The following is an 11,532-nucleotide window of genomic DNA, read 5'->3' as shown; positions in this document are numbered from 1 at the left end:
GATGATGTTGGGAACGTCGTAGCAACAGGACGACGATGATCCATTCCTGGGCCAATCAGCTCGCTGGTTTATTCATCAGTAGCAGCTTGCTGCGTCTCTAATCTATTTCACTTCGATGACGGGAAGCACCCCCGATGTAAAATGAAACCATCGCGGTCACAATATATTTGGAGCGTTGGGAGTGTTTGAATGTAGGAATACAGTATTTAAAGTACACACTGGCTGCTGAACATCCCTTTGAGGCCAACGATTGCGACGGGGTGAGTCATGATGTACAAAGCTCGAAGAGTATGAGCATGTAAATAATAACCTGAGAGGATTCATCGTTTTATTCATCACCAGGCGCAGCTTCAATGTTTCACATTAGTTTTATACGCGTGAACACGTGAAGCATGTTGCTATTGTACATGACTTTCACATTGATCTCAGCACACTGCTGTGTCTTCATGGGCTGCGGTCTTTGTCTTAAAGCATCCGTCTGCATTAGATTACACAACGTGCACTCCGCTCACTTTTTGCTTGGCTGCAGCAGGGGGCAGTCAAACACTGCAAATGGAGGCAAAGCACTGATTAAAAGATAAAATAAAAAGGCTTTCAGAGGACCCAACGAGGACATATTGTTAACGAGACATTTTCTTTTATTCAATAAATAATTTACATCATAAACAGCTGGCACGTGGCACAACATTTGCTTTACATCCAAACACAGTTTGATCTTTCTGGTATTTTCCATTCAGATTTTTTTTTCTTCTTCTCCCCTAAACCTTTTGAACCAGTAAAAGTCAAACAGATTTTCAAACCAAATGAGACCTAAATTAAAAAGATAAACATAAAGTGCTTAAATTCAAGAACATGAACACCCCCCAGAAACGCCCAGTCAGCTAAACGCGTATCACTTATTTACAAAATACACAATGAGAATACTGTATTTAGTAAAAAGATTTTCTTCTGTGGCGTTCATGCTTTTGCAATAATCCCTTTTCAGATGAAAAGGTTCACATTCACCAAAAGATGTACAAAAAAACAGCTTTTAAATTCAAAACGCAACTAGTCATGTACAAATGTAGACTTTTAACATTTAAACATCTCACAAAACATATGTACAAATCTCACATTCAACGTGTAAAAACCCTTATACTGCAAAATCCACAATACGAATGACATCTATAAACACAAGGACTCAACGTTACAGTCGTTTGTTCGTATGGTAATCTTTATTCAAACGGCAGTAGTAACGGCCTGCTGAATACTTCAGTGTAAAGGATAAATGAAGTAAAACTGCGTAAGGTATCGTACGGGGACGACGTGCACATCGCCAGATTACTGCAGCCGAGAGCCAAAGTTCAACGCTGGCAACAAGGAGTGCGATCACGAAACACGGAACAAGCGGAGGCAAAAGTGCAAAAAACAAAACCGTAAATTCACCAACAAACACAAATCCCTCTGATGCGAGATGTTTGAGACTGAAAGAAGAGACTTCAGTTGCTGGGAAAAATGTTGGCACAAGGGTTCTTTCTTTGGCAATGACTTGAGCCATAAACTCACGTCTGCAGACATGTGCTTATCGTTTACGCACCAAGCCACAGTCAGGTCAGCCGCACTAGTAGTCTATAAAACGCTAAACCAACTAACTTTTTACAGTGAGCACTAACGCTATCGACGCCACTGCTGAATCGAGTGTGGGGGGAGTTAAAGTCACAAATCGCTGCCGCAGAGATGTTGGAGTTTGATCTAAACTCTGAAAACACACTCGAGTGCCCGTAGTTAAAGTTGATCTTTTACAGCTCGTAATTTTACAGACTTAAAAAAAAAAAAACACTGGATGAGACTGATTATTTCTGTTTTCATCCGCTCGGCCGATGGAATCCGTTTCAACAGACCGGAGTTCCACCTCCTCGTTATTTCTGACACTCGGAGTGCAACTTGGACAGAGGAGAGATTTGGTAATTGTTATTTCTGGGAACTCCTGCATCCACAAAACACAAAATTAACCACAGATGCTGAATTCTGCACACATTATATATCCTAAAGTGCACACGCACGCACACACACACACACACAAAACCCAACAATGTGACCCATTAATCTCCACAGCAGACAACTGGAGACGTTGCTCTGACATCCTTCTGGCTGAGTGTTTCCTCCAAAAAGGCTTAGGCTTTTCCAAAGCTGGAAACTAATCAAACATAGAGCTGCTTCTGGCCTTAGGTTAACAAAAGCCCCCTGTCAGGTCCCCTCGCTTCGCCACAGAGAGCTCCACTGGCTTGGCAACGACGAGGGAATCGGGGAGGGGGGGGGGGGGGGGATCAGCAAACTCTTCTTTCTGCAAAAGATCATCTTGTCCAGTTTCCCATCGGCATGCGGCCCCAGTGAGAACGTGGGATTTAATCCCAGGTAGCTACCCTGAGCTCTGGAGTGGCTGGTCTCTCATCGCTGCACTCTTCAAAGACCAGTCGCATGAAGCAGTAAAATACATGTGATGATAGGTGGGGGGGGGGGGGGGCAAGGTGAAGCTCGCCTTGTCATTAGACTGGAGTTAAAACATGACAATACGACTAAAACGAGACTCAAAGCTGGGGTGGATTCGCTGGCAGGCCACCAATCAGATGGCAGAACCGGTGAAGAACGATGGAAGCAATGGTACCCGAGTCATGGAGACAAGTACACGGTGAAGGTACTGCTGTAAAGGGACTAGAGACGACCTGTGCAGCACTCGAGCCACAGCAACACAGCAAGGAGGTGAACGAGGAAGAGCGGAAACGAGTCCCCGCCCCTCTGCGCTGCGTTTCTCACGAAAGCGTCCTTCTCAAAGATGTGGTGTCTCTTGCTGTTTGAGTGGAGCAATTTGACGTCCTCGAACGCGTAATAGGCCGCCATGGTGAAGTTAATGTCTCCGGTGGAGAGGAGGTCGAACACGCAGGACTGAAAGTACAAGTCCTCCACCGGGAGCCGCTCTTTACACCTGGCCTTAGCAGTCAGGTAGGTGAAGCCCGGTGCCCCGGCGCCGCTCCGGCTCCTGCCTGCCGTGTGGGCCTCGGCTGCTGGAGCCCTGAGGTTCCTGAAATCGATGCGCTGGTTGACGGGACATCCGTTAAGACACAGGTACAAGTCCTGGTCGTCACCTTCCTCCACGGAATTCGCAACTTCCTCTGGCATCCGCACGGCAAATGTCAGGTAGCGGCCTACCTGCCGGACCACGATCGTCGTTCCGATGTACCGGGCCTGGATCTCCACGTGCTGCCCGGGGACCTTCTCCACGACGCGCAGCGTGTTCCCTCCATTCCGTTCCCCTCCGTTCTTGGAGCCGTCCGCAAATGCGGCCGGCAACTCGTCCGTCTCGGCGTGGTACATCTTCTGTTCCACGCATTCCTGGAAATGCTTAAAGATGATTGTCAGCTGCAGAAAAGAAGCAAAGACGTTTCAGCCCGCATGATCGCGCACATTACACGTGAAATATTCTCACTTTGTGGTCACATCCTGAAAGCGTAAAACTCAGACATTAAAAGGGACGATCTTACTGCTTACGCATTGAGAACAAGTTTGTGCGATGGATGCCGTCTATCCCACCGCCTCACAGTTAAGTGTCATATTTCAGCACTGACTCGACATGGGGGGTGGGGCAAGGTAAACGCCCTCAAAAAAAAAAAAAACACGAGTCTCAGCCATGTAAAATCAGGCCTCAGTTTGCAGACACAAAGACGAGCCATTCATAGCGTTGAAGAACCTGCCCGTGAACCCCCAGAACTATGCTCCAGGGAGTGGCGCCGAGCCGGCACACAGCGATACACTCTACAGCTAATTAAGGGGGACCGGTCAGGACTCACCGGGACACCAACGAGCCATTGTCAAAGCAGCGATGCAAGGGACAGGCCAGAGACTCTGCTAGCACGAGGACCGGCAGGTTCTGCAGAACGCCGTTAGTTTGACGGTTCACCGGTTGCACCAGTTCCCGCCAACACGACCGTGTTACTTTACTTTTAATGAAAACAAAGAAGAAGAAGAAAAAAAAAAACAACACTTCTATTATCCCTCCCTCAAATGAAGATGGAAATAAGCAGAGCAGTTTGTATTTTCTCGAGCAAAGGCAGTGTGCCGAACACAGAGCCCTGCTAACGCTGATCTTATTTACACAGGTGGAACTGGCTGCTGCCTTTGTTGTGCCTTTTGTCCAGGATAAAGGATTTGCTTCCAAGAACAGCAACATAAAAATGTTATTGCTTCAAAAGCTTAAAAAGAAATACACAAATACTTTATAGCGTATAATAAAAAAACTCTGATACAGATAATTACAGAAACGCACGATTGATGCGTTCGGCGCGGACTGAACGTCGCTCCAACGGTGCTCTAGTTACTTTTGTTGTGGGGTGGGGGTCGTGGGGGGGGGTTCTGTTGACTGTGGAGTGTAATTAATTAGTCAACTCATAAATCAACCAGGACTAATTTATATGACGGGGTTTTAAGTCTCTTATTAATCATTTGACTTATTAAATCTTTTTTTTTTACGTCTCTAATAATGTATGGCCTTTAAAAAAAAATATATGATCGTAAACATGGTTTGTGCCCACCTTGCTTGTGGCGGTGCTCAGAGAACCTGGCACCACGGGGGCGTTGGTCACCTGGACTGACAGGTATTGGTTGTGAATGAGGGGCCAGGCCCCCTCCACCTTGCACGTCTGGAAGTCATCGCCAAAGGTCCGGAGGTGCGGGTCCCCGAAGAAGCCGCAGTGGGTGTAATTCGGCGGCGCCGTGCCGCGTGAAAGACTGCGTTCGTAGTGGCACACTTCCGGGCCGTCGGAGCGTTCCTGGCTGTCGGGGAGGATCGCCTGCGGCGGCGGCGGCGGCAGGAGCGGCGCCCGGATTCGCGGTTGGGACGTCGGACCCTCTTTGGAGCAGTTGTGTTGGCTCATTAGATCCTCAATGCCATGTTGGGCCGAATGGTACGCCAAGTCGCCCCTGCAGGTGCGCGCGGTCCGGCGCACGCAAGTGTTGTACGCTCGCAGCGCCGTGCAGAACTCCTCCTCCGGTCCGGAGTTTGACGTGGAGGCCCAGAAATCAGAGTTGCACCTCAGGATCTTGCACTGCAGACTGGCTGTTTGGGGGGGGGGGGGGGAGCAGGACACGGCGTGAAGGAAATGGAACGAAGCGCACAATCCAGAAGCACGACAACGAGAAAGACAGGCAGCGGTTACGTTTCTCACTGCTGATGATTAATGTCCAAGTAATGTTTCACAATAATGTATTCATACATCAAAGGAAATACCAAGTAATGTATAGAAGCAGATGTTTTATCTATTGCTTATGCATTTGGCCATTTAAACGCCCTCAAATGCAACTCTTGCCCTGCATTATATTACCTCTAACTAATAGAGCGTTTGTCTGAACAGACTTTTCATCTGCAACAGTGTCTGGAAAAAGTCACGGCGAGACTTACAATGAAATCAAATCCCGAGAGTTTGAACGCATCGCCTCTATTTTACCAGCCATTTGCCAGACGGGGCAATAAACTGATCTTGATCTCAGACATCGGAGCGTTATCGCCTTGTTGTTGGATGGCGAATGACTTTAGAGGGAAAACCGATAAGGGTTTGGCAAAAAAAGAGTCAAACGAGAAGCCCCCCCCCCCCCCCCCCCTGCAGAAAAGTGACCCTTTGCAAATCAAACCAGGATATTAAATCCGTTTGAATTTACTTCTGCTCACATGTGATGATCTTTCCTCAACATTAACGTCCATCCATTTCAATAAATGCATTTTAATTCTACGCAGTCAGCGTCCAGAGTTAGAGCTGGAACAAAACCAGGGGGGGGGGGGGGTTCGTGTTGAACTCTGAGGCCCCCCCCCCCCATCCCTGCACAATACCCCTCAGTTCCAGCCCCTCTGGTGAGATTTAACTCTTAAACTGGGCACGGCAGACTTTATTCTATTATTTATTCTTAACCTCAACTTTCAAACCATTTTGCAAAATCACAAAGCACTTCACAAACCGATTTAAATCTTCGATCCGGTTTGACTTTCAGTTGTGAACTCGATCATTAATATTCCAGCACAAGACGCACATTGTCCGGTAGAATAAGCCGCTCTCGTTCTATTCTAATGTAAACATCGGTGTCTGTCGCACCGCGTCGACGCACCGGGTCGTAAACCGAATTAGGAACGTTAAAAGAAGCAGCAGCTCAACCTTACCGGCGGGGAGGAGCGAGAGAAACACGGCGAGGACTCTCCACACGTCTAGCGCCGAGGGTCTTCCTCTTTCCCCCATAACCATCCATCCAGCTCGGGGTCGCGCTTCACTCCTCTCCCTGGTCAAACCGGATTAGAAGGATAATCGGGTTAGAGCCACAGACAGAAGCCCACGAAACGGCTCTGGGTTCGTCCCTTCTCATCACTAGGAAGTTGTTTTGCGGGATTTCTGTGAGTCGTTCCCGCAGCGCGGCTCGTTTAGTGCGTGGCCGACGGCTGGAAGCTGCGGGACGGCCGGGCTTTAGGGGGCGTGTCGACAAGGTGCAGCCTGTGAGGGCGGGGGGGGGACACCCTCAACCAATCACGGCCTGCCCCCCCACAGAGGGAGGGGGTGTAGCGGGGGTAACACTATTCAGGCTTGGAGAACTGTCCTACACTCTGTCAGCGCAGGCCTGCGTCACCTCCAGCGTCTGGAATACAGTCCCATTAGGGGGGGGGGGGATCCATCTTTAGGATTGAAGCAGGAAGTGAAGGAGCAACGAGAGGAAACAATGTTGCAGGAGAATCATGGAGTCCTTTGAACCGTTTGATCTTCACCTACGGTGGAAACAAAGTAACTAAACGAACTGAGAGCTGCAGAACGTTACGGATGCATTCAAGTGTTTCTATCTCGGTATACTTTATATTTGACTACGTCCCAGAGGACGCTATATAATATATATATATACTTTAATATAATAACTGACAAAATAAGCACAATCTGCAGCAGTAAAAAAAATAAAATAAAGCAGAAGCTCTCATGTGAAATTATTCTTTTGACACCAAAAGGTCGATAATATGAACTTTCATAGACAGTGGGAGACAGAGACAGAGAGACAGAGAGAGAGAGAGACAGACAGAGAGAGACAGAGCGAGAGAGACAGAGAGAGAGAGAGCTGTTTCGACGTTTGCTCCTCACTTATTTTGCATGAACTAACAATGTCCTTGTGGGAATACCCGCCCTGCACAACATGGGAAATGTCAGTTCTCCTTCAGCAGGCGTGAGTAGTACACACACACACACTCACACTCACACACACTCACACACACACACACACACCTCAAATTGACCCCAGAGGAACACCAATACGTTTCAATGTGTTCAGCACATTGAAAAAACTGTCATCATGATAATTATACAGTTAAATCAATTGCATTCATCACAACAGGAAAAGTCATGAAGTATGAAGTAAAAAAAGGGAACTGTTATTTTATGAATGAAAAACATTGAATGGGGTCAAATTTACCTGCGAGGATAACAGGAGGGTTAAGTGTGCACAAGAAACACAAGAATGAACGTTGCTTCATGAAAAGGCGCCTCCACGAATAACAAGACAAGAACCCACAATGCATTGCATCTCAATATTTTATATGCATGCCTCATGTATTCTTATACACAAGGAACCCTAACCCGAACCCTTGTAAGGGACACAGAAACACTAAAATAAATCCATAAAACATAGAATTCATGTACTTTATACAATATAGCCAACGGCCCTCATTTAGCCATTTGGTAATGAAAACGGAAAACCCCAAATCTTACAATGAAAACATTCAAAAAAATAAAATAATAATAATAATATAATTAATAATAACCTTTTTCCTCATCAAGTGTTAATTCGGCGTGTTTAATCAACGGATTTTAAAAGGCCACGTTTTATACCTACAATGAAAAACACGCATTGATAAATATCTCATGATCCAGATCATGCATGCTCCACCTGCTCCAACAGGTAAAGGCGCGCTGGAATAAAGCATAAAACCAGCGCAGTCCAACCACATTTCAGCGCTTCAAGCCTCCCAACCTGTCTGACGTGTCACAAAAGGAACAACCACCACAGTCTGACATTTATTCCGGATTGCACGCTCTTTTCCAACAGATGGCGCTTGTTGTCAGCGCTGACGCGAAACCTCAGATGATAACTCCAAACGCACATGGCATTATGAGGACAATCTCAACCTGTCATTAAATGTGAGCTTTATGGACAGCTCGGTTATTGCTCTAATTACAACTGTCACACAATTAGGACTTTAAAGAGGTGGAAATCTTCAGCCAGCAGGCGTGTTTGTTCAGTTGCGCCGCTGTGAAGATGACAGATATAAATAGCTTCAGGAGGCTTCTCCTCTAAATACCGACAGTAAAGTGCGACAGTTCTGCCAAACTCTTCATGGCCATCGTTTTCATTTGCGAATAAGTTCTTGATTTTGCAGAAGCACATCTTTGCTGACAGAAAATGGACATTGTTTAGAATAAACGATGTTTTTTTTTTTTTTTTTTTTTTTAAAGCAGAATAATCTATTCTAACGGACAGACAAACCTTGCCGACTGCATGAGATCTGCCGACTCTGGAGTTCTGCAGAAACCCGGAGACGGAGCCAGAGGAAGCGCACTCCAAAAAAACAAAAAAAGAAAAACTCGACCTGTGTCGTTACAATAATCCGAAATCAAACGCACTCAGTGACTTTCTGAGTGAATAAAATAAAATAAAATAAAATAAAATAAAATCCTCTGATGTGTTCATGGTCTCTGTTTATTAATCTACGCGCCTTTTCTACGGCGTTCATTGGAACGGCCACTTCTCCCAGCGCGTCCTCAGCGCTCTTCAGCCATTGCTCAACTTAACTAGCCTATCAAGTCGATCAGAAACGATCAATTAAGATAGATTAAGTCCAGTAATTGGCCTCATCCGCGCGTGGTGATTCCAAATTGTTAGTTATGGTCGAGGCAAGAAGAAGGGGGGAAGAAAAAAAAGCCCCCGAGGGCAAAGCTGCTGCCGCCGCCGCTGCGCACAGCCCGATCCGCTGTCTGGATGTTGTGAAATGGCTCGTTAGAAAGTGCGAGAGAGACAATGATCGGCTCTGCATGACGTCGCTGGGAGCTCCACATCTCAGCTGCGAACCCCCCGCTCCGTTCCAACTTCTCTCAGACGCGCCGGGAGACAGGAATCCTCTGATGAGGGCGCAGCTGCATCGAAAAACAAGCCAGAATCGGCTTGTGCGCGGCTACTTTCTGCGAAAGCAAATGCATCTAAACGCAGGGACTGTCAAACCGTCCTCATGACGGACAGCGGCCTATTTCCTGCCTTATCGCACAACGCGCAATGACCTTTCTGCGCCATTTGGATGCGTTTCTGCACCATTGAGTAGACAAGTATAAACCTGCATGATACCAGGCATACAATGTTTTATTAAGTTGAGATCTTTCTAGGTAATGCACCCCCCCCCCCCCCCACCCCCCTGTCAGATCTACCACCGCTAACCTTTATCAGCCCCTCATCTATGCAAATCACAGTTTTCCAAAAGACAAATCCATAATAATTGGGATTTAATGGAGGATCGGATGGACAAACACTCTCCAGCAGGCAGGAGGGGGTTGGGCGATGCATGCTCAAAAGGAAGGGGGGGGGGAGGGGGTGCATGGAGGCTGCACCTGTGCTTTGGGATCAGACTGCATGCAGGAAAATACCACCACGACCCCCCCTCCAGGCTCTCTGTAGACTTTCCAGCCTCCACTGCTCACAACGTAGCTCCCTCTGCTCCAGTTTCTCTTCATCATGGAGGACACTAAAGATGCATCGCAGCCAGTTCCCGGTTCTGCAGCCCAGCTGAACCAAAGAGCCGCTGAAACCTTTCATGAAGCCACCGGGAAAGAACTGACACATTACGTCATCCCTTTGTGCATCTGGAGAGAAAGTGACCCCTGTATTCCACTCATTTACCATCCCAAGCCCAGACCTGGCCCAGATGGCCGCTGAGAGGCAGCATATTTTGCATTGATGTAACATAAAAACATGAAAGAATGACGCCGCTGTGTGAAGAGAATGGTTTTAGAGGTGCCGGATACCGGCCCAACCTCAAACACAGCTGGTGAGATATTACGGTGAGGTAACATTTTTTTGGCTACTTGGGATTACAGCCACAACTTTTCCAAGGCCAAATAAAAGATGCATTAAGTAGTGCAGCAAATCTGTTAGAGCTCTAAACGAAACAGAAGCCGGAGATAAAGTCACGTAAAATAGAGGAGAAGAACATTCCTGCGAGGCCTACGTTAAAAAAACAACAACACAAAATTGATCCTGGCAGAAATTTGTATTTTTTTTCAAACCTTGTGACATAGTGAGGATATATATATATATATATATATAGTTTTACAAACACAGGTAAAACACAGTAAAGTCTAGATTACTGATTCACTCAAACTTCCCCTCGATGAATTGCAAACCACATTCTCTAACTTTAACAAACACAGAGGAGTCGTTAAAATCTCATTTCGCTTCCTGGCGATCATCACATGTTGTACTTCCCCGCTGTCGTATCGACTCGACTGCGTCATGATCTCATTATGCTGGTAAATCATAAATCGGTGGCTTTTATTTCTGAGGTTTCCCCGCTGGGTTTAGATTCGGCTGTGTGAGACACAGACACAGCATCTCGGGTTCATTATGCACCGTAGACAGTTAATGGTATTTCTTCTGTAGCTTGGAATAAATGATGTCTTCCCACTTGAAGTCGATTAGATTAGTTGATAATAGTTTATGGGGATTACTTTCCCCGACGCCGCCTCATTTCTGAGTTTGTCCTTTCCCTGATAACCTGAATATCTTTAGGGAAAAATACTGGATGAAGCCAAATTGGGCTTTTTTTTTTTTTTGACATTCAGAGACCAAACATTAAATCTAACAATCATGAAAATGTTAGTTACTTGTAACTTTAATCTTCAGTAACTGTCATCGTATTTAAAATGAAATCAATCTCAAAATTATGCATTTAAAGAAGGAAATAATTTGTTTAGTGTGCAGGGGGCAGGCTACTTCCGATTTTTAACTAATAAACCTATTGTGTAAGACAAACACTGTGTCACATGTTTAATCTTTAAACACCTCCACCAGATTAATTTTTACATTGAAAAATACATGGAAGATATGGCAGTGTGAAATGTATTCTCCCACTGTGTATTCATACTCACCTGGAGTATCATTCATCTTACGTACTGCTTTGACATTTATCAACAGGGCTGCTAATAAGTGCAGCAAACGCATCATGAAATGATGCAAGCGTTTCATTTTCCACTCCACACATCTCAACCCGAGGCGGATGTGAAATAATATCCAGTTATATCTGAGACTCAGGAGGGACAGATGCCGTTTAGGATTGTCCCTCACTGTGGACTACTGTCTATCTGACATATTGTCTTTAACTGGAAAGACTAAATCTGTTTTCAGCATCAAAATGACCTTCTGTTGCCGCTGACAGGATTCTCTTCCTCCTAAAGGCTGTTAAATGGTTAAAAAAAAAAAATCACACACAATGAGAAT

The 11,532-nt window shown here is 46.0% G+C and overlaps 1 protein-coding gene across 1 annotated transcript; it reads right to left on the bottom strand.

Annotated features, from left to right (window-relative positions):
* Positions 1-2,686: 2,686 nt before the first annotated feature.
* rgma (repulsive guidance molecule BMP co-receptor a) lies at positions 2,687-8,549 on the bottom strand. Its single transcript, XM_068739165.1, has 4 exons — positions 8,536-8,549; positions 6,182-6,297; positions 4,566-5,089; positions 2,687-3,396 (listed from the first exon to the last, which is right to left on the bottom strand). Exons 1-4 carry the CDS (start codon positions 8,547-8,549, stop codon positions 2,692-2,694), a joined length of 1,359 nt encoding a protein of 452 aa, XP_068595266.1. The 3' UTR covers positions 2,687-2,691.
* Positions 8,550-11,532: the final 2,983 nt, after the last annotated feature.

The sequence above is a fragment of the Brachionichthys hirsutus genome, chromosome 5 (genome assembly GCF_040956055.1).
Source record: "Brachionichthys hirsutus isolate HB-005 chromosome 5, CSIRO-AGI_Bhir_v1, whole genome shotgun sequence".
Taxonomy (NCBI): Eukaryota; Metazoa; Chordata; class Actinopteri; order Lophiiformes; family Brachionichthyidae; genus Brachionichthys; species Brachionichthys hirsutus.
Note: the sequence above shows the minus strand (reverse complement) of the source record. Positions and strands in the feature narration are given on the sequence as shown.